Source organism: Myxine glutinosa, chromosome 6 (assembly GCF_964187855.1).
Source record: "Myxine glutinosa chromosome 6, kmMyxGlut1.1, whole genome shotgun sequence".
NCBI lineage: Eukaryota > Metazoa > Chordata > Myxini > Myxiniformes > Myxinidae > Myxine > Myxine glutinosa.
The window spans coordinates 97,035,143-97,062,998 of NC_136266.1; the positions used below are offsets into that span (position 1 = coordinate 97,035,143).

The window sequence follows — 27,856 nt, forward strand, 5'->3', positions numbered from 1 at the left end:
TTCAAATTATTGTATTATATCCTAATTGACGTAGTTATACTTTTTCATACACCTTCAATATTCTATAATCCAAAAGTAAGTGATAAAATAGTTAAAACACAGGTGAAGCTTTATTGGAGGGATTGTACATAGTCCAACGATTGGGACACGGTATTCTTCTTCTTCTTTTGTATCCAGAAGAAGGCTGGGGATCAGAAGCATCATCGTCCAACCACATCCCTCTGGACTCCCATCCTCCACCTCCTCCCTCCTCCACCTGCGCCAGTAGTTCATATAATGCTTTGTGGCAATAAAAGTCTTGTGTATTCATTGTTCACATTTATACATCTTGTGTGTTCGTTATATTCATTTATCAAGTCCTGCGGAAGGGGTAACGGGACTTTGTAAACACAGCTCACCGATAAAGTACGAAACATTTATATGAGTGTGAGTGAGTGAGTGGTTGAAAAGCTTCGCTAATTAATTATATATTGGGTGAGGCGCTGCATCTGTTCGAGCGCGTCACACGAAGTATGTATATTTGTGTTTTTCCAGCGACGCTGGTTTCCATCTTTTATATACAAACCTCGTCCTGTGGAACCAACGTTAATTTGAAAGTGAACGTTGAACTGTGTGATTCTAATCAATTGACATCGATTTGTGAAATGTCCTTAAACTTTCGAAGTGAGAACATACAGTGACTGTTAACCGCGTGTCCTCTGTGATGATATGACGTCATTCATATTTTATTTATCTGTCAATGGATGACGGGTGGAATCGCTACCTGGCCGCACCCACGTAGCCGAGAGAATGGTGGAAGGTGTGTCCTCTGAGAGTGTTGCCGTCTCTGAAAAAGACCCCTATCGCGATACGTGGGTGCGATACCTCGGTAAGACCCCTTGCACCAGAGTCTTGTCTGAGCACGTGTTATTCTCCGAAGGTCATAATTCGTGCAGGTCCTTCCCACAACTTTGTAGTTTTCGTTGGGAATGGGACAACCACTTCCTACTGGTTATTCATCGTGTCTTTTTCTGTAACACTAATTATGACCATTCCAATTTTGAAACTTACTTAAAACTTTTTTAAACGGTGAAAGTTTGTTTGGTACTTTTATTATTTTATTTTATGCCCATATCCATCCACCTTGTTCAAGCATCTAACACTGTAATTCACATTGGGTGGTTCTTCTGGGTCTTTTGCAAACTACAACGAAACTGGGAATCTGGTGTCTTCTTTTCCACTTAAAATTCACAACTGTATGTTATATGTGGAAACCAGGTGGATGTGTGGCAGGTACCACCTGTTTGTTTGGGGGCCTTGCTCCATTACAGTTAAACGGTGATATTTGGATGAAAATGTATTAACCTGGTTTTCTCTCTCATTACCACACCGTAGGTTATGCAAATGAGGTTGGGGAATCATTCCGGGCACTTGTACCAGTGGCTGCTGTGTGGGCAACGTATGGCGTCTCCATGGCCTATGTCACAGCTGATGCCGTTCACAAAGGCCGACGAGCAGCAGAGGTGCTGATTTCTGTTCCGTCTTTGTGCTTCTTTAAACGTATTTTCCTTAATACTCGAATAAAGTTTCAGTTTTGGTCTTTTAAAGTTTTTTTGGGTTAACTAATAGATTTGAGTATTCTAAACAAGAAAGAGCAATCTGAGATTGCAGACTCTCGCCAAGACGTGTCTGTGTGGTGTATTTTGTGTGGTGTTTATTAGCTGCTGTGTTTGTGTGGTTTATTGATGACGTAGATTTATGTTCAATCCAATATGGCTGACGAAACACATGACCGATGACGTCATCAATTTAATTCGCCCATACAATTTTTGTGTAGATCATGCTCAATAAATTTGAAACTGATTGGATCAAGTGTAGTCATAATGAAGGCACTAATCTCCATAACCATGGCGTATAATTATGACATGAATTCATGTTGTTCCCCTTGGGGAGTACTTGCCAATGAGCCATGTTTCAATATTTTCCTTTGAGCGATTCTGGAGATATAGAGATGCAATTTTTTTCGGTTTTTCCAAGACAGCACCCGTACCACGTGACTTATGACATCATAATTATCATTTAAAATTTCACAGGAGGAGGCAAGTGCTCTTATGGTGAAAACTTCTTGGCAATCGGACCAACGGTTGCAGAGAAAAGCATACTCACATTCTGTATGGACAAACAAACAAACGGACCCAAATGCAATAACCTCTTCTCTGGTGAGGGTAATAGGTGTAGTTGGCAAAGCCTTTATCCTCCTATGTGTACACCTAATCTATTGTTGTGGTTATCAGGCTGGCCAAGTTGCCTGATCTGAACCCTGACTGAGCCCGTCAAAGTGGGCTCTCTGAGCAGGTGTTCTGGCCTGTTTGCCATGTTAACGGACTCCAATTGAACACCCGAGCCAATAAGGCAACGTGCTAATCGGTGAGATGCATCTGTTTGCACTAATTAGTAATCCAAGGAATCTTAGCTCTTTCACGAGCCTCGATTCAGTATACAAAAAAAGAAAAAGAAAAGGAAAATGATCACTCGATGCAGACATGTCCTTTTACTGGGAGATAATCACCCCAAACCAATCTCTTTTATCCGATTTGTATAACTACTAACTAGCGATCAAAACACTCAAATCATCTTGAGACCAAGTGGATTTATGAAGTGTATTTGAATAACAACAGGGGTGGGGATGCAGGAGTAGAAGCAATGCAATTATTAAAAACCCACTGCTCAATATGTTCCTGAGTCGACGAACAAACGGAACATTCCTTGTTGGGCCCCTATTCACACCTCAGTAGATAGACAAGAGAATGATGGGACTGAAAATACCACAACTGCACCTCTGCAGGATGCAGCTTGGTTTAGGTGGAGACAGCTTGGCAGGAGCTGTCTGTCTTGCGGACGTAAAGCCGGCTCAAGGAGAAAGCGGGTACGGCTTGCAGTGGGGGCGTGGTTGGAGGCTGTGGCAGCAATGCTCACTCTGTGGAGGAGCACCATGTGGTGTCTGCGCGTAGCTTAGTCAGCGAGGTTTCCAGGCGTTTCTGCTGTCAGCAATTCATACCACCCCTTTTATATCTCTGGGCCCCACCTCACATACGTGACTCCACTAGCCCTTCCCCTTTCACCCACCATTGTTCCACCCTCAATCTGTGGGTGGGGCAACCCTTCCTCGACCTTTCACCCATATCGTGCAGGTGGTACTGGACTAATCGGGATGGTGATGGTCAGCGTTTCCTGCCTAAATTGGTACCTGACGGCCTGTCGGAACCTTTAAAGTGACGTAAAAGACAGGTTACGAAGGGAAGAACATTACAAAGAGTGTCAAGGGATGGCAGTTTTAGACGTGGGGAGGGAGTGGAGGGGAGGCAGGAAAACACCAGCTTATATGCATAAAATGACTCGTATCTCGATATCATAATTGAATTGCCCCACTCTTATTCAAACATGCACCATGGGAAATAACTATGGCTATATTATGCAAAGGTAACCCCATATAAGGCATTCCCACAACAATATGTTAAAGTGAGGCCAAAATAAGTTTTGAAAATATAATTATATATGATTGTGCGCTTGACATGATAGCTTAGAGGTACGCACACTCGCCTCTAAGCTGTGGGTTTGATTTAACAACCAAGCCAAAAACTGTCAGTCTGGTGTGTTACAGGTAGGGAGGTTCATCAATGTGTGCCATCCTTCGAATGGACGTTTAATGGGCGCCCCGTCTGCCAGCATTATTTCGTGGACGTTGAAGATCCCATTGTGTCCATCCCGAAGAGTAGGTGGGCTATCGCTGGCACCATGGCCAAATTCCAAATTCCTGCCCTAACTAGCCGGTTTGTGAAGACGCGGGCCAAGCTTCCCCTGGCCCACCCAACAAGAGAGGTGGGATAGTGGTGGCTGTTAAAGAATAAGACTACATCTGATCGTTACTATTTTTCACTTGGCATTCTCGCATGAAAAATTGAACATGAACAACTTAAGTGAACTTTGCAAGAATTTATGTGGAAGCTGCCACGTCTGTGGCATTTAGGGTCCATGATTTGCCAAGCACATGCGATGCATGTTTCGAAGGCAATCATAGACAAAACATAGCTGCCTCTAGAAATTACTTGGAAATTCACTGACATTCCATTGGCTGCCTTGTGGTGCTTTTTGTTTCATATAAGAATGTGAAGTTAAACATCAGATTGAACAGGTTAGTGATTCCGTTTTTTAGATTTGCCTTTTCGTTCACTGTTAAAATGCGTAACTTGACGATAAATGATTGTTAACGCTATATCTGCTGCTTAAGATCACGTTGGAGCAATTGAGTAATGTTTCATTAAAACAGTTTCATAAAACTTGACTAAAGACTGGGGTTTCACTTCGATACGAATAAAGTTGACCAAGTGAAGTTTGACAGCCCAATGTACACTACTCACAATAAGTTAGGGATATTGGCAGGTTCTTCGGTGTGGTTGATTTTGTGTATTAATTATGTTGAAAAAAGTTGTTGGTCCTAATTCTATGGTTATTAATGATTGTGAAAAAACACTTCTTGATTTCAATACCCTAACCCTAACCCCTATAAAAAAAATAGTCACTCCCACAATATCCCTAACTTATTGTGAGTAGTGTATTTTAATTTATTATTTTATCTTGACTTCTAATTTCCATTTTAATTCCTGACGTTGAGATGCCAATGCCTGTAGGTCTGTCCAGTAGATGGTGACGGAGTCGGGGAAGGTCACAGAGGACGTGTTGCTGCGGCTGTGGCTGACACCTTTGTCTGGCAGGCTTTGGCCTCCGTCGCGATTCCAGGTTTTACCATCAATCGCCTTTGTGCGGGCTCCTTGCTGCTCTTGAGTTACACCACGCGCTGGCCGGTCCCCGTGCGCAAATGGGTGACCACGGCTGTTGGTCTGGCTGCGATCCCTGTCATAATTACACCTATAGACAGGTGATTGTTCTTTTTATCAGTGCATCTGTCGGTCCGAACCTATGTCAATACACCTGTCGTTATTTTAAACAATTCTACAACACAAGGTCAAAACAACACGAGGTCACTTCTGGTTCTGTGTCTGTGTCTGTGTCCATTTTTGTGCATGTTGGATTGTTCAGTTCCTCCTTCCAGTCCATCAAAGCTATGTTTTCCAGACCAGATCCGTCGTGGCTTTTTGTTATATTTCCATGCCTGTGTTAAGCCTGATGTTGGCTTAACAGTTAAGGTGGCTGGCTAAAGATATTTGGGTCTTGGGTTTCAGCCACTGTCCTGCCATTGAAATAACACCAGGTGGGCTGACTGAGCTTGTCATCCTTCTGAGGTCGGCAAAATGAGTACCAGCTTACTGGTAACTGCGGTACGGAATCGGCGGCACAGCTGCGCTTCCAGGAAATGATGCAACCAGCAGCCACAGGCTGCATACGAAATTAACAAAAATCCTGTGGTGTTGCTTGGGGTTTCGTCGAATTGTCCGTGTTAAACCTACCTTGTTGTGTTGTGGAATTGATGTCCCAGTGATTGTCTGGCCTACTCGCCCAAGCCTTAGCTAGTTGGCATACAAATTCTGTCTCTGCTCTGACGCTGTGTTCCTTGTTCCACTTACTTTCTCGCAAGTATTGTTTTCTCGGCTTCTTAAACTTTATCCTATTCCCCATCCTTGCTTCAAATAAACACAACAAAAAAAAAAACCTTCTTTTTTCACTCAAAAAAAAATCGAGAACTCTTTCTGCCTGTACTTCCTTCTGTCTCTACTTCATTCTTTATCCCTTCTTTTTCAATATCTCTCGATTGAATGAAATGCTTCTTCCTTTAATATTTTCATAACATTTTAAAATGCTTCACTTTCTTTATTTCTCCATCAGGCACCCCCTCACCTGTTCTTCTTCCTCATCATGATCTAGTTCTTCACAAGTTTCACAAGTCTCCCAAACGTGTTTTACTCCTGAATGCTTGATCCATCAAATTTTCCTCCTGTACCTTCAGCACAACTTTCCTCCGTTCCTTCTACAACCATTCATTTCACCTCTCCCACGATGTCTGTCTCCGTATATCCATAATTGGAATCTTAAGAAGTCCAGTTTGCAAACGGTGTCTGCAAATGACAATCGATTCCCCTTCATGTCCAGTAGTGGAATCAATCCCCTCCATGTCAATACCCTCCTCCACATCTCCTAAATGCCCACATCCTTCTCACCCCACCCCTTCAAAGCTTAACCCACCTCCTCACATATATCCCCTGTCAACTCCCTCTCATCCCGCACCTTCTCAGCTTCCACTTCATGCCACCCCTCTCATCTTCCCATGCCCAGCTTCCCCCTCCACCCCCACCATGCACCTTCCCATTTCCCCCTCCCCCCCCCACACCCCGCACCCTCCCAGCTCCTCTGCCCACACTCCTCCCCCCCCCCCCCCTTCCCGAGCTACTCCCCTTTCCGTATGCCTGCACCCTGCCAACAGCACCTCCTCCCCTGTCCAGAACTGAAAGGACCTCAAACATTCGAGGCCCCTGCTCCACCCTGACAAATCTCCCAATTCAGGCCGCTGCTGATAAACTGGACAACGTCTGACTAACAAAATCCTTCCTCCCCCAGGACGTCCCTGATTCCTTATTGTCTCTCCCTGGCTATTGTCTCCTCTGGTTTGATAGGCCTGAACCCTGTCCTGGTGGTGGAGTTGCACTTTACATCAATAACTCAATTTCTCACTGTCCATGTACTGATCTTACACCTCCCATTCCCCAGGAGTGGCTCTGGCTGTGAACTTCCCTCTGCTCCCACCACTCGTGTGTCTATGTGTTATACTGTCTTAACAGTGACGACTCCATCTACATCTCTCTCAGACAGCATGGACCAACTAAACCACTCATCACAACTTTCTCTTCCTCATATGGGGCGATTTCCATTGTCACCACACAAATTGGCTGGGTGTTAGTACCTCTCTCACCAGCCATATCACTTCAGCAAAGGACTTCTGTGACTCCATGGGACTGACTCAATCCGTGAACTTTCAAACCCAGATTTCTCTCAATAGGCTATGAGCCAGACCCCCCAAATTGACCGATCGGTACCATACAGATGGAGTAAGGCTCATTGTGATTTTTAGCAAGATATATGTCCCTAGATATGAAAAAAAAGTGATAGCAGTGTATAACTCTCGGCCATCTCTGTTATCACCCGAAATATTATTATACGCCTGCTTCACTTCGCCAAAAAATGTGATATTTGCTAAAATTGCAATAAATATGTTTTTAAGGACCACAGAGTGCCGAGATCGAGATCGAGATCGTATTTGTTCGAGAGATCATGATAAACCTCGAGTGTGGAGCAAGTTTGCATGCATTGTGAAATATAATGTAGCTGATGTTACAAACCTACTTTAGGATACTAGCTAATACCAAAAATTACACTGAGATACCAAAAGTAGTAGACGAATAAACCTAAAATGTTCAAAAGCTATGTTTCGTTCCAAAATATCAAAATTAGGGGGTATGGTTGAACATATTTTAAACTTTGCCAAAATATGTGCCCCAAACAACCACCATATTACAAAGTAATGATATATTCCAATGCAGTGGTTCCTTGCGAAGATTTTGAGGGGTCAAATGTTACTCTGGGAGTTTTCATTTTTGAAATATTGACAAAAATGTACAATGTGAATTCTGAACTCGAAGCGATTTCGACCACTTTTTCACTAAATTTAACATATTTTTTGTCATTATATCAATATTTTGATAAATAACCCCCACAAATGTTCTATATTTCTATTACTATATTAGTTGGCATCCAGTATGCAAATTATTGGCACTCTGTGGTCCTCAAAAACATGTTTATTCCAATTTTAGCAAATATCACATTTTTTGGCGAAGCGAAGCAGGCGTATAATAATATTTCGGGTGATAACACAGAGATGGCCGAGAGTTATACACTGCTATCACTTTTTTTTCATATCTAGGGACATATATCTTGCTAAAAATCACAATGAGCCTTACTCCATCTGTATGGTACCGACCAACCCCCTTGGCTCATAGCCTACAATGGCAAATCCTCCCTTCTGGAATTAGTGTGATGACTAATGTTCCTGCAAATGTCTCCTGCTCTTCCTCTGCTCTAATTGGTTCATCTGTTCATGTGCTTGTGAAAGTCAACATCTCTCTGGGTATTTTCAGAGTGCTACCTCTGCGCCGGAGAATCTGACATTTGACTCGGGCAAATTGGCAGGGACTGCAAGCAGCCATCTCTCTTTAGAACTGGTCTCCCATATCTACTGCCCCTTATGTAAACTCAGCCTGGGCGCATTAACCTGCTCTCTCCCATGCACAGATCGATCCCATCTCACCTTCAGTTATCATACCCATCCCTCCCACCCATGGTAAACTGAATCCAGTGGTGAGGCAATTGCCTTGAAACAGGTTGCCTTCTTTTCCTGAAAAGCAAATCCGACCGAAGGCAACCTCAAAGCATTTCACCAATCCCACAACAGATGTATGTCTACCCTTAGGTGGCAAGTGTATATCTACTATTACGAGAAAACATCTGTCCAACCTCAAGATTGAACTTTCAAACTTGTGTCCCTTCTCTAAAACCTGGTCACACCTTAAGTCTGTCTCTGCAGTATGCCTCCACCCCTTCCCTCACTTCATATAGCACCACATCCAACTCTGCTCATAAGAAGGCCAAATGCCTCAATTCTGTGTTTACTTCCACATATTGTGTCCCACATCCTCACTCTGTGTGCCCACCCTTCCTAGTCACACCCGACTGCTCCTGCATGATGTGTCTTTTGCACCTGAAAAGGTGGAGAATGTTCTGGCAACCCTCGACTCTGATTCTGCTATTGGACTGGACGGCATTAGCTCACATGTCCTAAAATCCTGCTCTGCTGCTCTTTCACATCCTCTGTCCTTTTCACCCTATCATGTGCTCTATTGGTCATCTTCCATCTGCTTGGAAGTCGTTACATAAACAAGGTGCAAAAACTGATCCAGTTAACACCAGAACTATCAGCTTACTTCCATTCATCAGCAACGTCATGGAATCCATCATCACAGTTGATATGAAATCCTTCCTCTTCTCCATCGGCCTCATCTCAGATCGATTCGGATTCAGACCTGGTTACCTCACCTTGGACATGCTTCTGCTTTCCAAACAATGGATGGAGGCCTTCAATGTCAGACATAAGATCAGGGCCATCAACTCTAGACATATCTTGAGCATTAAATACAGTCTGGCATCCCATCCTGCTCTCCAAACTCTCTACCCCTCAATTCCTGCTGCATCCTGATCCATTGTATGTTCCAGCTCCTCCACAAGCCTCAACTTTGTACTATATATATATACACACATATAGTGAACTTTCTGTATCATTTTAACCTTCATTTGAGATGTTGACCAAACTTCATTTTTGCCTTGCAGGTCTGTTGACTACCTGATGGATTCGACGCTTCGAAAGCTTTATCACTATGAGGGCAAGAGCCACAAAGCGTGAATCTCTGCCACAATTGCCAGTGTTTCTTGTGCTTGGACGGTTAACCGGGTGCTTTATGGTTTTGTTGCCAATATTCTGTTTACATTTTCAGTAATATGTGTGTTGGGGTGAAGTTTGAGACTTTTCATAAGAATTTTAATGATCAGGGCTGCAAGGGTGCTTTTTGTGTTTGGAAAAGGTTTTATTTATGCAATGCTTTATGCACGTGGTTCATTTTGAATTAATTTTGGGTGCTTTTTTGAACTCCAGAACTTTAACTTAGTTTATTACACAAGGTGCATTGTACGGGTGTCTAATTTGCCGCTGGGATCATGGTGGCTTCTCTTGCACAATCGTTCTTAAATGCTGTGGGTGACAATGGCACACCTTGCTCTTTTAATTTGCATTCTGGAAACGCCATTTTATAATTTAATTTTGAATCTTATTTAAGCTGCTTGGATTGAAGGGTGTTTGCACGGATTGTTTGCGGTGTTGTGAACTAAAGGGTGACTGCCATTACCTCGGCTCCTGCCATTATCAAATGTATATCCTTTGGGAAGGCAATACATTTTAATGTCAAGCGAGAGATTTTATTTTTTTCCTCTTCCTGTAAATCTAAACTTTCCTCTTGAATGTTTATCGTGACTGATGATAACAGAGTTGTCACAGAGCACTACATCTTTGCACAGGTTTAATGAAATGCAATTGCTTTTATTCATACAGATTACCTCGTATGTGAACACTGCTTTGAATAAATAAGAGTTTTCTGAAAATATATTGGGTTGAGTTGGGGCTGGATTTTGAACGTAATGGCATTCCAGATCGAGCGATTCCCCACTATCCATGTGGACGGTTACTGATCGGCAAATGAAAATTCTATCGATGGCGTGGCAAAGGAATGTTTGCTAGAGGATAAAGAAGCCCCGAGTCTCAGCCGCAGGCCCCAAGGATGGCGCATCACCACCCTTCTCTCTCTCTGGATGTGTCCTCAAACTTCACTAACCAACGAACCAGAGCTGTTCGTTCAACACCAGGAAACGGCACGTCACCTCAGGTTGGCCAAGACGATACTCGACGAGGAGCAAACGCTTCTGCTGCCTCCCTCTTTTCTTTTCGACGCCACATGCACCGTGCATCAATAGGCTCTCCCCTACACCAGTTCCACACCCGTCCCTTCCATGAAGACGGTGCCTCCAACCGGCAGCCCTCTGGAGAATCACTCAACCCCTCCACGAGCCCTCCCGGGCCAAGTTACTCGTCAAAACCGAGGCGTGCGCCTTGCCTTCGTTCCCACCTTTTTCTCTCGCCAGAGGCCAGAGCCTCCCTTTCTGGCCGCTGCCTTCTCTTCCTCTTTTCATTCCCCTTTTAGTCCACTCACGAGGTTCTCACCCATGAAATTATTGGGAAGCCCACAGGTTTAATGGCGTTTTCAGAGCCTCAAGGCTCTATATATGCCACACACCTAAACGCTTCTGCTGAAGCAGAAAGAAAAAATATAGAGAGAAAAAGAAAGTATCATTCAGAAAGAAAAGGAAAGAAATATAGACAAAATAATATATGTGAGTATATGTATGCCTATTTATATGCTGGGGACTTTATATTGTTAGCCCCTTTCCTTGATAAATTTTAAAACCAATCCATAGAGTTGAGGGTACTTCTGGTTTAATCGGCAGAGTGCATCTGTTACACCCGACCATGTGATCCTCATTTATCGGACAGAGTGTAATCGACACGCTCTGGGTTCCTCATACCCGCTCCACCCCATCATGCATCTCTGCAATCAGATCGAATGGACTCCTGCGTCGACCCAGGTACATTCACCGTGGCTCCGGTCGTAAGTTTGTTTATTTACAATCAGGTCACTCCATCCCCATCCTCTGGTCGGCTCAGCGCACTCCCACTCATCGTCCCAACACACCTGGTCACAACAACGCACAAAATCGCACCTCCTGTCTGCGAACCCTGGCCAAATCACCTGGATTCATACCCGCCGTACAAAACAACATCAAGCTCACCCTGTTCAATACCCGGTCCCTCAACAACAAATGCCTCATCCTGAACGACTACATCCTGGAAAATAAACTGGACTTTCTCTGTCTCACTGAGACCTGGCAACAACCACTGGACTACTACACGCTCAACCTCACCACACCCAATGGATATTCTTACATCAATAAACCACGCTCGGAGGGCCGAGGTGGTGGAATTGCCGTTATTCACCGACAAGACATCAAGACCAACCTCATCTCCATCTCATCTGCTCCATCATTTGAACACCTGGCTTTTAAACTCTCTGGTCACACACAGTCAGTCATGGCTGTTGTCTACCGCCCTCCCAAACCACACCCATCATTCCTGTCTGACTTCTCCTACTTTCTGACCCAGCTATGTTCCCTCTCCCCCTCAATCCTCCTCCTTGGTGATTTCAATATCCACATGGACTCCACTGACTCCACGCTAACCACTGACTTCACTGATTTACTCACCTGCTTTAACCTCACTCAACATGTCAACTTTCCTACCCATAACCGTGGTCACATTTTGGACCTTGTCTGCTCTACTGGACTAATTTTGCACCATCTCTCTGGCTCCGACCTCACTCTCTCTGACCACCTAGCCATCACTCTGACCATCAACATCCCCACCCCAGCACCAAGGCATTATCGCACTATCAACTTCCGTAAGCTAAACGCTTTTTCACCTGCCTCATTCTCATCGACCCTCTCTGAAAAAATGTCCACTTCTCCCTTCGTTGACCTCCACACCCCTTCTGACCTCACTGACTACTACAACCACACTCTCTCTTCCTGCCTTGACCAAATTGCGCCTATAAAAACCAAAACAGTTTCTTTCACCCATTCTGCTCCCTGGTTTACCCCTGAGCTCCGCCTAATGAAAACTCGTGCTCGCCAACTTGAAAGACTCCGCAATAAAACAGGTCTCACAGTTCACTCCCAGGCCTACAAGGACCACATACAACACTATAAAGATGCCCTCTCCCGCGCCCGCTCCGCCTACTACTCTCAAATTATCCACTCTGGCTCCGGAAACCCAAAAGCACTCTTCTCTACAATAAACAAACTCCTCAGCCCCCTGAACACCACCACCCAGTCATTCACAGTAGACAACTGCATCTCCTTCCTCTCTTTCTTCCAACGCAAAATTGACAACATCTACAACAGCTTGACCACCGCCGCACCCGCTCCCCCTCCAACCACCTGCCCCCCCTTGTCCTGCCATCCCCTGTCTCGGTTCTCCCCAATCTCTCCTACTGACCTCTCTGAACTCCTCATAGGAATGAAAACTGCCACCTGCACTCTTGACCCCATCCCCTCCAGCTTTGTCAAAGCCTCCCTCCCTGCTCTCTCTCCACTTATCATTGCAACAATAAACTCCTCCCTGTCTACAGGCATCGTCCCACCTTCCCTCAAAATTGCTGCTGTTACCCCCATTCTAAAAAAACCTGGTCTAAACCCTGACACCCTAAACAACTTCAGACCCATCTCCAACCTACCCTTTCTGTCAAAAGTTTTGGAACGCGCTGTAGCCACTCAACTCAAACATCATCTCTCTGCCAATAACTTGTATGAAACATTCCAATCCGGATTCCGCTCCAACCACAGTACTGAAACTGCTCTCCTCAAAATCACCAACGACCTTCTCCTCTCCTCTGACGCTGGCAACCTCAACATTCTCGTCCTCCTCGACCTCAGCGCTGCCTTTGACACCATCGATCACACTATCCTCCTCACCCGACTTGAATCCACCTTTAACGTCACCGGCACTGCCCTCTCTTGGATTAAATCATACCTCTCTGACAGATGCCAGTTCATCTCCATCAATAACTGCAAATCCCCCACTGCTCCCCTCCCCCAAGGTGTCCCCCAAGGTTCAGTTCTTGGCCCCCTCCTCTTCATCCTTTACCTGTCCCCGCTCGGTCACTTAATCCGCCGTCATGGTCTCCAATTCCACTGCTTCGCCGATGACATCCAGCTTTTCATCTCCACCAAGTCCGTCTCCACCGACACCCACTCTATCCTGACAAACTGCATCACTGAAATAAAATCCTGGCTTCAAATCAACTTCCTCAAGCTTAACTGTGATAAATCTGAAATAATCATCATTGGCCCAAAAACGCTCACAAAATCCACCCATAACTTTGCCCTCAACATCGACGGTATCCCAGTATCCACCTCCCCTCACATCCGGAATCTTGGCGTCATCTTTGACCAAACCCTTTCCTTCGACAAATACACTAAACAGATCACAAAGTCAGCCTTCTTTCACCTGAAAAACATTGCCCGTCTCCGCTCATCCCTCTCCTCCACGGCTGCAGAAACCCTCATCCACGCCTTCATCACCTCCCGTCTGGACTACTGCAATAGCCTCCTCTATGGTTCACCCTCAAAAATCACCAATAAACTCCAATACATTCAGAACTCCGCTGCCCGTCTACTCACTCATTCCCGGACCCGTGACCACATCACCCCCGTCCTTTACAAGCTTCACTGGCTCCCCATCCCCCAGAGAATCCAGTACAAAATCCTCCTCTTGACATACAAAGCCCTCCATAACCTGGCCCCATCCTACCTGGCTGACCTCCTCTCCAGACACACTCCCACCCGCAACCTCCGCTCTGCTGGTACCAACCTCCTGACCCCCTCCATCCGGACCAAATTCAGATCCTGGGGGGACAGGGCCTTCTCCATCGCTGCTCCCACCCTCTGGAACTCACTACCTCACACCATCAGAGACTCCTCCTCACTCACCACATTCAAAACATCACTAAAGACCCACCTGTTCAACGCTGCATTCAACATTCAACCCACAGCATTTAACCCCTGACTATCTCTTCTCCTTCTCCCTCCTTTTGCTTTAAATATTTCCCTATTGATTCTTGTCTTGTCTTTTTGATTCTTGTCTTATATATATGCCGTATATCGCTGCTGTTTGTTTTCTTGATTCTTGTCTTTTTGCAATTGTTGTTTTCATGTATTGTTATGCATTATGTTTTCCACTCTGTCAAAGCGCCTTTGGGCTTCTGGAAAAGCGCTATACAAAATAAATGAATTATTATTATTATTATTATTACCGAGGGCAGTGAGTGAAGATATGAGCCAAGTTTTCGGGAACCTTACACCGCTTCCAGAACCCCATAGGGTGACACCCAATCCGATGTAAGTAGGCATTTAGAGCACAATGTCTGAATCTGAGCCTATAGAGAGTAGCCTGGTCTCTTCGAGAGGGCCGAGAAAATGAGACAAAGGTTTCAACCATGGGGTGGACCTTATGGCACCACCTCCCCTTGGTGGAAGTCTCCCAATGAAATTGCCATTTTTTGCCATGTCTAATTAAATTTAAGAAATCTGCCAAGCCCAGCGGGATGGACTCTAGGAGGTTTTAGGGTCCTGGGGGCCCCTAATGCCACCTTATTTGTGGGATTGACAGGCAGAGAATCCAAACCCATCCCTTTTACCACCCTCACACACCCCAGTCCGAAAGCGGGAGAAAGGGAGGATCTGTCAAGAGTCTGGTACTCTCAGCAGTCTAAAAACAAAGCCTTCCCTGGATGGTTGTCCCCAGCAATAATACACTTAGGCCCAGTACCTTAGGTTGGATACTTCCCACCATAGAGGCAAGGGCATCTTGCTGGCTTCTACCAAGAGGGCACACACTGGAGTACTTTTAAAAGCTCCTAGACAGACGTGGAGTGCTTTCGATTGGATGGTTTCCAGCTTTTTGCGATTAGTTATGGGCATATCCTAAAAGGTTTGGCTACCGTAGTCAAATGGAGAGCGGATGATAGCTTTATATAGGAGGAGAAGACTTTCCTGATGTGCTCCCCAGGTGGTACCCGAGAGACTCTGTAGGAGGTTGAGGCTCTTTGCACATCTGGCAGTAAGTTTTTTAATGTGGGAGTTCCAAGTTCGACCCCTGTCAAAAGTAACCCCTAAAAAGGACATGTCCGTGGAGGTTTCTGTGGGTGTACTATTTATTGTTATTACTATGTCTTTGGCCTTCCTCTTATGGGAGAAGATTACAAATTTGGATTTGGATCCAGAAATAGTACCCCAATTCTTGGCCCACTGCTCGATCCCACATACATCAGCCTGGAGTTCCTTGACTGAATAGTGTGGGTTCCTACTCCGGGACCAGGTGGCGATGTCATCAGCGAACAGAGATATCCTGCTGTGGGGCCCTGAATAAAGGGCTGCATCATTGATAATGATATTTAAAAAGAGTGGGGCTTCGGCAGCTACTCTATGGGATGCCATTATCCATGAGGAATACTGTAGACAAGATCCAGCCAACTCTCACTTGGAAGGATCTGTTGGATATAAAATCCTGGATCCACCAAAAGATTCTGCCATTGATTCCCAGCTGATATATCTTGTACAGGATGCCTGCCTTCCAAACTGAGTCGTAGTCCTTGTGAATGTCGAGAAAACTCCAAGTAGTGACTCATGATTGGTTAAAGATTTCCTGATATAAATGGCCAGTGAAGAAATGTGGTCAATGGAAGAGCATCGCTTTCTAAATCTACTCTGATACTTGTACAGCAGATTGCTCTTTTCCAAGAAGAAGACCAGCTGCTCATTGACCATCTTCTCCATTAGTTTTCTAGCGACAGAAATAAGCGCAATCGGTCGGGAGGAGGATGGGTTTGTGGGGTCTTCGCAGCTTTGTGGATATAGGAATGATGGTAGAAAGTTTCCAGTCGAGGGGAGCTTTCCTGAGGACTAGACCTTGTTTATGAAATTGAGGAAAACTCCCAAGACCCTGTCATCGATGTGCTTGAACATAGAGTAGATCAAGAGGTCAGGGCTGGGTGCACTATTCTTGGACTTTAGAATGGCCTGCTTGAGCTCCCACAGGAAGGTATTTTAAACAGAAGAATGAAAATAAAATTGTGAGAAAATAAATAAAAGGAGCTGTTCCAGTCCCACAGCCGACCCGGCATTCCACCTGAGATGCACATTAATTGTCACAGTTTCTCGTCGTTATTAAGCAACTAGTCCCACAAGCGTGCCTTCATGATTGAACAATAATTACGTAACAAACCCCATGAGCATAAGAGTATGAAGATTAGAGCAGATTAAATTAATGATATCGAATGGGAGGTTTGACCATGCAGCTGCTTTGGTTAATGTCGATGTGAGTGGGGTTTACAATAGTTTTTAATCACTTGCTGTTCATGTTTTAGTTGTGGCATTATACTGGATTGTACAGTATATAATGGCCATGTAGGAGTTGTGCGCAGGAGTTCCTCCATCCCATCACCTCTGCTTCATCAGTTTTAGCTCCTCCCACTCTCCTAACTCCACCTTCTCTGATAAGTTCAATATAAGGTCGAGTCGACATCTGATTCAAGTGATTGGCGAAATCGAGTTTTTTTTGTCAAAGATCTTTAAAATATTTGTGAAAAAGGAAAGACATTTTGGACTAAAAGACTGAAGTAAACGTGTAAGTTTGGTTTTTAACGATGAAGAACTTTTGGTATTGGGAGATAAAGGTGAACCTGTATTGATGGTGCAGGTGATCGGTTTTTAGTGCTTTTTTTCCTAATCCCCTCCACCGAATGTGGGCGTTTGTATCCCTGTTTGGCTGTCTGTCTGTGAGCAGGTTATCTCAAAAGGTTGTGGACGGATTCGGACGAAATTTGGTGGACAGGTTGGTTGCGAGACAAGAACAAGCCGATTCGATTTTGGTTCAGGTTCAGGTCCAAATCCAGATCCGCAATCGGCGGATACAAAACATAAACTGTTCAGCCTGGTGGAGGTGTGCGTTCTACCGTCCGAGTACCTGTACCGTTTTAGTTTGATGTGATTTATGTTGCGAAAAGAACAAACTAAAGGAATGAGTCGCGAATTCCTTTGGGTTTTTTTCTCTCGATTGAAAGATCAATTGCAACCTTTGGTATTTAATGGTCTCGACTGAGGGTCCTTTTAGACTTTTACCATCAGGCGTGCACGAAAATAATAGAGAATTTGAGAATCCTCTCCCCACTCTCCCACCTACCATCACCATCCCCGGCTCCCACTCTCCCACGTACCATCACCAACCCCGGCTCCCACTCTCCCACAGACCATCACCATCCCCGGCTCCCACTCTCCCACAGACCATCACCATCCCTGCCCCCAACTTTCCCATGTACCATCACTATCCCCGCCCCCCACTCTCTCCCACGTACCATCACCATCCCCGGCTCCCACATACCATCACCATCCCCGCCCCCCACTTTCCCACGTACCATCACCATCCCCGGCTCCCACGTACCATGACCATCCCCGGCTCCCACTCTCCCACGTACCATGACCATCCCTGCCTCCCACTCTCCCACGTACCATCACCATCCCCGGCTCCCAATCTCCCACGTACCATCACCATCCCTGGCTCCCACTCTCCCACGTACCATCACCATCCCCGGCTCCCACTCTCCCACGTACCATCATCATCCCCGGCTCCCACTCTCCCACATACCATCACCATCCCCGGCTCCCACTCTCTCACGTACCATCACCATCCCCGCCCCCCACTCTCTCACGTACCATCACCATCCCCGGCTCCCACTCTCCCACGTACCATCACCATCCCCGGCTCCCACTCTCCCACGTACCATCACCATCCCCGGCTCCCACTCTCCCACGTACCATCACCATCCCCGGCTCCCACTCTCCCACGTACCATCACCATCCCCGGCTCCCACTCTCCCACGTACCATCACCATCCCCGGCTCCCACTCTCCTACGTACCATCACCATCCCCGGCTCCCACTCTCCCACGTACCATCACCATCCCCACCCCCCACTCTCTCCCACGTACCATCACCATCCCCACCCCCCCACTCTCCCACGTACCATCACCATCCCCACCCCCCACTCTCCCATGTACCATCACTATCCCCACCCCCCCACTCTCCCACGTACCATCACCATCCCCACCCCCCACTCTCCCATGTACCATCACTATCCCCACCCCCCACTCTCTCCCATGTACCATCACCATCCCCGGCTCCCACTCTCCCACGTACCATCACCATCCCCACCCCCCACTCTCTCCCACGTACCATCACCATCCCCACCCCCCCACTCTCCCACGTACCATCACCATCCCCACCCCCCACTCTCCCATGTACCATCACTATCCCCACCCCCCACTCTCTCCCATGTACCATCACCATTCTCCCCACGCGCCATGCACAGTTTGTGATCCATATATGTATAAAAAGGAAAAGGCCCCTACAGTAAATAAATATAATTTGGGTTTATTTCTAATTGGCTAATAAGTGTGATCTGATTTATTTTGGTATTTTCTGTTACTGTATCTGCAAGGAAGAAAGTTATTGGAATCTTTTTTTTCTTCTTCTTTTTTTTTGGCAGGACGAGATTGGAATGGCGAAAGAACCACATGCAAGTTGATATTTTTGTCTTTTTGATTTAATTAATTTCGTTTTTTTACAAAAGTTTGAAGGTAATGGAAGTCTTATTTTTGCATTCAAAGTTTGAAGGTAGTGCAAGATAACTGCTTTATTGGCAGGCCAGAGGTGTGGCGTGCTCTCGCGAGATCCTGCTCGACTTGCAAGGGCTTTTGGTATTTCACGAAACACCGAACCAAACACATTGAGGAGGAACGGCATGACATTACATCTCTCCTTCAGAATGAAAATCAAATCGAAGATCAAGTTTGTCCTGGATGTTTTACAACACGGCCTGAGTGAGTAGTATAGGCAACAGGCTTGCGGAAATGTTCATCGGACTAAACAGTGGGAGGCAAAGGAGAAACATTCTGGTGATCATCATCGGTGGCAAGAGAAAGGGAGGAAGCATCATGGTGATGCAATCTTGTTTTACAGTCTCCACTGCTCTTTCAGCATCACCGTTCGCACAATAGTCAGGGTCCTTAGGGATATTTTGGTTCAAATTCTTCCAAAAGCATCAAATTTGGCGCAGATGTTGCCCACGCCATACTCTTTCGATTTTTGACGGGCGCCAAGGGCGGTATGATCCGGGGACCATACCGGTCCATCCCGCCATGTCACCTGACCTATGACGTCATAATTAGGATATGCATCCAATCACATGGCGTACTATAAGTGGTCAAAGTTCAAAATGAATCGATCGAAAAATGAAGGCAGGGATCCATTTTTAAGGTTTTCATAAAATCCAATATGGCCGCCAGGTCACATGACCTATGACGTCATATTTATGACATGTATACAATCATGTATACATGAACCCGGATCATGATCGCACAAAAATTAAACGCAAGGATATGGCATACAGTTCATAAAACATCAAAATCCGTATCTTTATAATTAGACTGATGAACTGCATATGCCTGAAAATTAGGAAATAGACATGTAAATATTTCCTCTAATTGTCAAAAATAAGGTCAGAGTTCGATTACCCAACCCAGAAACATAAAATGGTGAAACTCGCGTAAATCTTGACAAAAAACTCAAAAACCGACATGTTTGACTCAAAAATGACCTTTAAGATGACCTTGAGGGTTGACCTTGACCTCGAATCATCAAAATAACATAATTGGATTCCTCGACCTCGAAAACCCCTGAAAAGTGGTATCGTACATGATTCCAACCCTTTTGGTTCTTTAACTGATTTTCCTCTAATCCGGATGGCGGCCATTTAGTATTTCGCCAATATGGGGCCCTCCGGGGGGGGGGGGGGGGGCGCCCATTTTGGCACTCGTCAAAAATCGAAAGAGTATGGCATGGGCAACATCTGGGCCAAATTTGGTGCTTTTGGAAGAATTTGAACCAAACGGCCCCAAAATATCCCTAAGGGCCCTGACTACAAGCCAATTGAGGGCTGCAAGTAATTTGGTTAATGCTGTAATCAGAGCAGAACAATTTGGACTCTCTGGACAAAACTAGATGGTATTCATGGAATACTTACCCTGCACAGTCAACTTGGTGTGAGCCAACTCTCTATTTTTGAACGTTTCTTTTTTTTATTTATCCAATATGGCTGCCAGACCACGTGAGTGATTACATCATCAATTTATATTCTCTAAATAATTGTTGCATAGATCATGCTCAATAAATTTCAAACTGATCAGACTAAGCGTTGTCCCTGTCGAATTATGACGTCATAATTATGGCACCAATGACGTCATCGTTAACAACACCTATTCCCCATATGGAGTTCTTTACAATGAGCCACGTTTCAATTTTTTAAATGCTGACACGGCACACACTTTACTTTACTGAAATGCATAAAGGTGGGCGCGATTCGGAAAATTTTAAGTCCGCTTACCGCTTATCCGCTCCGCCAGCCCGTGTAGTCCGATTCGCTTATCCGCTTCAGCGGCCGAAAATCTTAGTCCGCTTATCCGCTTCGATTCGATTTTTTAAAAGCGCTTCGACGTTTTTATAGCGATTTTTGACGTTTCTAAAGGGAATTTAATGCTTTTTAAGCCTAAATAGCCATTTCTAACTACTACAAAGACAAACAAAGCTTTTAAGATCAAAAATATACATTTTTATTTAAATAAAATTTATTCAAAATGTATTGAAATAAAGTTTTCCACTCGACTCTACTCTACTCTACAGTTAATTTAAATATAATTTTAATATATGCAAGTTACATTAAAGAAAAATCAATTTGCCCGTCCTTTCTTTGACAAGAGAGTCTACTAGTCAACAGACTAGCAGTCTGTTGACTAGTCCTCGTCTTCCTCCTCCACCTCGTGGGCCTTCTTGAGGATTTGGAGGTTGCCCTTCATGAAGACGAGGGCCTCGAAGTTCGGTGCAGCCAGGGCCGACCTCTTAGGCCTGAGGATGTCCGACCCGTAGCTGAACACGCGCTCGACCGAGGCAGAGCTCGGGAGCGGCGTGTTATGCCTGAGAAACAGAGTTACCCAAGCATCACGGAACTCGAGCGGGAAGAGATTGGGCGAGAGCTGTAACGTTTGGTTATTCAGACACAAACAAGTCAACAAGATGGCGGGCCAACGGACTGCCGTTTATTGGTCAATCGTCATGGTGTCGTGAACATGCCGTAAACCATGACGTGAACATAACGTCATGATGTAATGCGTTATGTTACAACCATGTCGTAAACCATGACGTGAACATAACGTTATGATATAATGCGTTATGTCGCAAGAGCCGAGTTGTTAGGGTTTCACTTATTATTCACTTAAATAAATATTCACAATTCTAGAGTAACGGCTCAGGCTAACAGCTGATTTGGCGAATCGCGATGCGCTTTAATTTTTCGGTAGTCCGCTTACGCTTATCCGCTTCGGTTTCCGGGGGTTGTTCCGATTCGCTTATCCGCTTCGAAAACGTTAGTCCGCTGCAGCGGATAAGCGGATAAGCGGACTTTCGAAGCGGACCGCCCACCTTTGGAAATGCAGACATAAATGTTATATTTTCGTCAAAAATCGTCGGCATTTTGTCAAATCTGTTTTGGTCGTGTGTTAATATACATCAGCGATTGAAAAATCTGAAATCAGAATTTTATTTGAGGTCAAAATGACCCCGTGAGGTCGCTCCGTACTTTGCCTGCTCGTCATGTGCAGTGTGATAATTAATTCCGTGCCCACTCTAGAAGACTTCTTCTTCATGCAATAACAACTTTGAGCTTCCAGACCGTACATCCAATCATCTTGAAATTTTGCACGTGTTACACTTCATGACCTCTACTATAATATAAAGTTTCACGTCGATCATTGAAGCGGTTCAAGAGTTATAAATGTTTAAATATTTTCGTTTAAGTATTTATATCTGCCAAACCATGTCGCCTATCGCAAATTCCAAAAGGTCATTTTAGCAGACTGATATGTTGAACACATCTGTGAAGTTTCCCCTCAATAGGATCAAAAATGAGGGAGGAGCTAGGTTTTTAAAGTTTATGCTTAAAAATGTCATAACTCCAAAACCATGTGACACATGATGTCATACTCGTTGACTTTTTTGTTCGTCATGGGTATGCGATCCTGCCTGCAAAGTTTGGCCTCGATCTGTTCAGTCGTTTTGGAGAAAATTTGATTTTCGTGGTTTTTCAGGCTTGTCACTCAAAACAATATGGCGTCCGAACCACGTGACCTACGACGTCATTATAATTTTATTTTTGCATCAATTTATACCAAAAAGATGCTTAAGAAATTTCATCCTGATCAGATAAAGTTTTTTACTTGTCGAATTATGACGTCATAATGGCGGCACCTATGACGTCATCCACATATGTTATTCCGCCTGGAGAGTTCTTTGCAATGAGACCTGTCTCAATTATTTCTGTGCAGCGATTTTTGAGATAGAGGTGCAATTTTTTTTGTTTTTTCCAAGATGGCGCCCGTACCACGTCATCTGTGACGTCATAATATTCACTAAAATATTCTACAGGAGGATTCCCTCCTCTGGTGAAAATTTCATGTCAATCGGACCAACGGTTGCCGAGAAAATGAATTTTTAAAATGCAGACACGCACGTACGTACAGACCCGAATGCTTAACCCTGCTTTTCGCTTCACGAGCGCAGGGTAACTAGGATGGATTGTCGATCCTAAGACCTTCAGGTATACCATGTCTACCAACACTTCTTCCAGACAGAAGGACATCCCTGTTTAAAACCTGAGTAATTGCCGTTGCAGACAAGATTCAAATGAGGGATGACTCACAGAATGTTGTGCTGCTGTAACATGTCTACAGTCAGAGATGGACCCAAACTTGCAGCGGTAAAGGTTTTTGCTAATGACATGACTTGATTTCCCTTAATCTGTTATTTAAAAAAAAAAATTTCTCGGTCTATCACACATCCGAGTACAGGAGCATTTATTTTCTATACATTTCCTCTCCCTCCACCCCATTTTAAGTGAGATTAAAGGAATGGCAAGAGCAGAAGTTTATGTTGTATGTAGAATGTGCCCCACTTTCTATTTGCAGGCAAGTTCCCGGTTATGGGGTGGCAGGTTTTTGAGTGGGCCCAATGCGGTTGCAGAGCATTTTGGTTCATCTTTACGGCACGACCGCCGTCTCTGGGCCGTTGATCTGCAAGGAAGCCGAGCGTATGCCCGGGCCCTGGCTCGCTGTGGCCTTTTGACATCCCAGCAGCTGCATGAGATTGAGCAGGGTTTGGAGAAGGTACACAATGCTGCACTGGCATACAAAAGGCAATCGATGGCTCCGGGTCTTCACGCCCCGTCAGTGTGCTGAGTAACCGTGTGCGATGTCGTAGCGAACTTTGCTTCTCCGGGTGGGGAGGGGAGGGTTTCCGAACTTCTCTTCACACCAGTGACTAAGGCTTTTCTGTCGTGGAACTTTTACCACGGGCTTCTGCTAGTTGATATTATAATGTCAGACTTGCATTTTTAACTCAACTGGACTACCGGCCAGTTGAGTTCATCACATACTGAACCCTCCGGCGTCCGTCGTCTGTCGTCGTCTGTCTGTCGTCCGTTAACTTTTCGACGTTAACACTCCAGCGTCCACAAATATCAACCGATTCTGATCAAACTTGACATCCAGCATCCTTACCCCCAAGGACCAGGTTGGTATTACATTTCAGCCTGCTCCGTTGAAAAATGGCGGACTCAGGCGACCATTTTGTTTTTGGTCATGAAAACGACGTTAACACTCTGGCGTCCACAAATATTAACAGATTTTGATCAAACTTAGAATGTTTAACCCTTTCCACACAAGGTAGGTTGCTATTGCATTCCAACCCGATCCATCACAAAATGGCCGCCATATTGTTTTCAGCTCCGAAACGACGTTAAGACTTTAACGCCCACAAATATTCATGGATTTTGATCAAACTTGGTGTGTGAGACTCTTACCACACAAGGTAGGTTGCTATCTTGTCAAATCTAGTACAGACAACTGACCTACTTTAAATTTGTCCAGTCAGTTCAGTTCAGTTGAGTTCTGCTTCCTTGGAAGCTCTAGTTTTTATTACCCCACGCACGCGAAGCGAAAAGCGGGGTGAAGTAATTGGCCCATATCCGTCCGTTTGTCTTATCAGTTTATGATAGAGGAACAACTGATTTAAATTGAATGTTATATTTTGAACATGAATATGAAGACGAGTCTTTCATTTTACCGTACTTTGTCTCTGAATTCGTCCCGATTGCGCATGCGCAGAGAGGAGTGAGATAATGTTTTTACTTTGCTTGCTTGCCTGGCAGTCAAACAAAATTGAAGATTATTCCAAACAGGAAACTTGCTCTTTTTAGGAATGACATAGGACACAAACAACAGGCATGAATAACTGATGTAATGTGTTGGAAGGGGTGATGTAATGGACATTGCAGAAAATGGCGGTAAAAAAAACAGAATTAATTAATTTATGACCTTTACAATCTTTATTTGATTTAAATTGAATTATATACTTGAAGACTGGAGAACATAAATCACCTAATACTTCCAAAAACCTCCAGTTTTGCAGTACCTCAATTTGAATAAAGGTTCAGTAGGGTGGTGTATAAGGGATGTAATCTGGACTACTTCAATAGCACAAAACTTTTGGATTTTTTTTTTTTTAACCGTATCGTTAAACTATTGTTATATTAAAATTGAATTATCACTGTGTGGGGTATCGTGTTCTCATCTATTGAACTTTCGAGTTTGTGAAGTGTATGTTTGACTTGTATACATGCCTGAACTGCTGGCCGAAACGAGAGTGGTACTCGGTAGAACACATAGTCTCGCTTTGTGCACTCTTTCTGAACAGAAATAAGATGGTTAACTGAACACGCTGCTATTAATTATGGCATGTCTGGTGTTGGCTTAACGGTTAAGATGGCTGGCTTAAAACCTTAGGGTCTTGAGTTTGAGCCCCCTGTTGCGTCGTTAAATAACACCAGGTGGGTTCACTCAACCTGTTATCCTTCTGAAGTTTGCAAAATGAGTACCTGCTTACTGGAAACAGGGCATTGCATCAGCAGCACAGCCCCGCTCCCAGCAACGATGCAACCAACAGCCACACAGGCTGCATATGAAATGATGATGATGCTATTATGTCACATACATTGCCATTATCCGTAGCTTTATTGATCGATTATAAGGATATTTGATGACAACTTTTGTGCACATGAAGGATAAATTGCATCAATGCAGATGAATATGAAAAAACCCTTCAAACTGTATTCCCATGGCTAGTCACTCATACGTATGAAGTTTGGCATGGATCTGTTAAGCGGTGTGTGTGTGTGCATGCGGTCCAGTGCGTGTGTGTGTGCATGCGTTTCTGGTTCAGGTGGAGGCTGAATGGGCAAATGGCAGCATTGAGGAGCTCCCGCATGATGAGGACATCCACAGCATCAACGAACGTCGTCTCAAGGTTGTGGTTTGAATCACTGCCCCAATAAATTTTCCCGACATAGTTAACCCCTTGATACATTATTCTGTCCAGGAAATCGTGGTGTGATGATTACCGTGATGCATTTACACATATGAATACCACGAGGCTCAACATACCATTGTGGCTTGCAGCTTGGTTTATAGATGAAGTAAATGTTATTATGCAGTCCTTAATGTATGATTCATCCTTGAGGAGGCTTTGCATAAGGTGGACAATGAGATTTCTCAACAAAAACGAATTTTGGAACTGCAATAAGCACTCGCTGAAACCTCCAAAGTGTCATTTTGAAATTTTTTATTAGTAAGGACTTTGTTAACACTGCTGGGTTAAGTGGACACTTTGAAGTAATTATGAGGTCTTGAAGATGCAAGTGAAGTTCTCGTCACCTTGGTTACTTTACGAAAGGTGCTCCTTGATGATTCGTATTGTCACTGTTTGGTGATCCGATCTGAGTACTTGGTGAGCTCGTGATGGTAGAATCTTGCACACTCGTCTCTGAATGTCCTTCCAATTCCGTTATAGGTCCACTGATGTCTTTTAATGCCCTTGCCCTGGATGTGATTGCATGTACAAGCTCCTCTGTGAGCATTGTACGCTGGAGAAAAGAATAATCTCTCTTTATTTGGTTAGTTGTCCCTCGTCGCATCGCGGAGCGAAAGGGGGACTATGGTTTTCCCGTCCGTGCGGGCGTGCGTGTGTAAGCGAAGGACCGCATTCGAATTTGGTGTGTGGGTGCAACCCACGTCAAAATCCAAGATGGCCGCCGCCATGTATGTCTGAACATTGTGAGCGTAATATCTTGAAAAATAAGCGAAGTACCAACTTCTAAATCTGGTGTGTGGGTGTATCTAGGCACAAGGAAGAACCCTATTGAAAATTGGGTCGCCACGTCAAAATCCAAGATGGCCGCCGCCATGTATGTCTGAACCTTGTGAGCGGAATATCTTGGAAAAATAAGGGAAGTACCAACTTCTAATCTGGTGTGTGGGTGTATCTCGGCATAAGGAAGAAAGCTATTGAAAATTGGGTCGCCACGTCAAAATCCAAGATGGCCGCCTTGCGTCTTCCACTTTGTCAACTCACATCACTTCACCGACGGGGGACCTAGGCGTAACACTTGTTTTATTTGATGTTATTGCAGGAAGTGATTGGAGAAGTTGCAGGAATGCTACATACTGGTAGAAGTCGCAATGACCAGGTGAGAATGCAAAATAGTTCCCTGACTTGTCAGACTCTGCATCATTTTTGGATAAAAATGTGTTAAACTCTTAAGAATCTTGTGCGCTTGCCTCTTGTGATAGTTAAAGTTATATTGTATCACACTGTGGGACACGACATGACAAGACTCTTAGGGTATTGCACTCAGACATGCTAGGTGCGTTTAATTTTTTATTTTTAATCAAGTTTTAATTACACTTAAAACGAGAACGGCACTAAGTAGAGAGAAAACCTCCGCCAGGTGAACAGTTTACGTTTTGTATGTCAGAGTACCCCAGAAAATCACAATACAGAATCACATTTAATCAAAATCATCCGTCCACAACTTTTTGAGATATCCTGCTATATATAGTTTTTGGCCCTATCCCCCAATGGTGCAGAATCACTTACGAAATTAAATACTCATATCCGAATCCATACTCAGATCTTCACCAAAATCTAATTCAATCGTCCTTGCCACACAGCCAACCTGTCCACCAAGTTTCGTCCAAATCTGTCCACATCTTTTTGAGATATCCTGCTATGTATCGTTTTTGGCCCTATCCTGCTATGTGTTTGAGATATTGAGATATCCTGCTATATGTTTGGAAATTCTACCAGCTGGATCCGAATCCGGATCTTCACCAAAATCGAATCATTTCGTCCTCACATACGCTACTTCTCCGCTAAATCTCTCTCTCTCTCTCTCTCTCTCTCTGTCTGTCTGTCTGTCTCTCTCTCTCTATCTCTCTCTATCTCTCTATCAGATAGAGATAGAGTCTATCTCTCTCTATCTCTCTCTATCTCTCTCTATCTCTCTCTCTATCTCTCTCTATGTCTCTCTGTCTCTGTCTCTCTCTATGTCTCTCTGTCTCTGTCTCTCTCTGTCTCTCTCTATCTCTCTCTATCTCTAT

General features: G+C 44.6%; 2 protein-coding genes across 25 annotated transcripts in view; both read left to right on the top strand.

The window, feature by feature from the left end:
• Positions 1–175: 175 nt before the first annotated feature.
• MTFP1 (mitochondrial fission process 1) lies at positions 176–10,196 on the top strand. Of its 4 annotated transcripts, XM_078780182.1 has the most exons (6): positions 780–868; positions 1,375–1,502; positions 2,073–2,198; positions 3,626–3,858; positions 4,668–4,915; positions 9,370–10,196. In XM_078780182.1, exons 3-6 carry the CDS (start codon positions 2,153–2,155, stop codon positions 9,440–9,442), a joined length of 600 nt encoding a protein of 199 aa, XP_078636308.1. In that variant the 5' UTR covers positions 780–868; positions 1,375–1,502; positions 2,073–2,152; the 3' UTR covers positions 9,443–10,196. The 4 variants fall into 4 exon arrangements, with proteins under 4 accessions (XP_067976644.1, XP_078636306.1, XP_067976643.2 ...); XM_078780180.1 differs by lacking the exon at positions 3,626–3,858 and having other exon boundaries at positions 706–868; positions 4,668–4,946; positions 9,339–10,196; XM_068120542.2 differs by lacking the exon at positions 3,626–3,858 and having other exon boundaries at positions 706–868.
• Positions 10,197–16,753: 6,557 nt separating this feature from the next.
• Positions 16,754–27,856, top strand: part of ASL (argininosuccinate lyase) — an 82,089-nt gene continuing 70,986 nt past the window's right edge. For 4 of the 21 annotated variants that reach the window (XM_068120533.2, XM_078780199.1, XM_078780195.1 and 1 more), the window contains exons 1-6: positions 16,782–16,885; positions 17,045–17,200; positions 18,802–18,831; positions 23,330–23,527; positions 25,641–25,724; positions 26,887–26,943. In XM_068120533.2, the coding sequence (XP_067976634.1) occupies positions 18,814–18,831; positions 23,330–23,527; positions 25,641–25,724; positions 26,887–26,943 (357 nt within the window). In that variant the 5' untranslated portion in view covers positions 16,782–16,885; positions 17,045–17,200; positions 18,802–18,813. Of the gene's footprint in view, positions 16,886–17,044; positions 17,203–18,801; positions 18,832–23,037; positions 23,122–23,329; positions 23,528–25,640; positions 25,725–26,886; positions 26,944–27,856 lie in introns of those variants that run through there. The other 17 variants (XM_078780184.1, XM_078780192.1, XM_078780191.1 and 14 more) reach the window with 9 other exon arrangements.

Bases quoted from the DNA above. Each gene is read 5' to 3' on its own strand.
- MTFP1 (XM_068120542.2), top strand. From the start codon at position 790: ATGGTGGAAGGTGTGTCCTCTGAGAGTGTTGCCGTCTCTGAAAAAGAC. The intron at 1,503-2,072 runs GTGCTGATTTCT...AAAATTTCACAG, and splicing joins AAGGCCGACGAGCAGCAGAG to GAGGAGGCAAGTGCTCTTAT. The intron at 2,199-4,667 runs GTGAGGGTAATA...CAATGCCTGTAG, and splicing joins ATGCAATAACCTCTTCTCTG to GTCTGTCCAGTAGATGGTGA.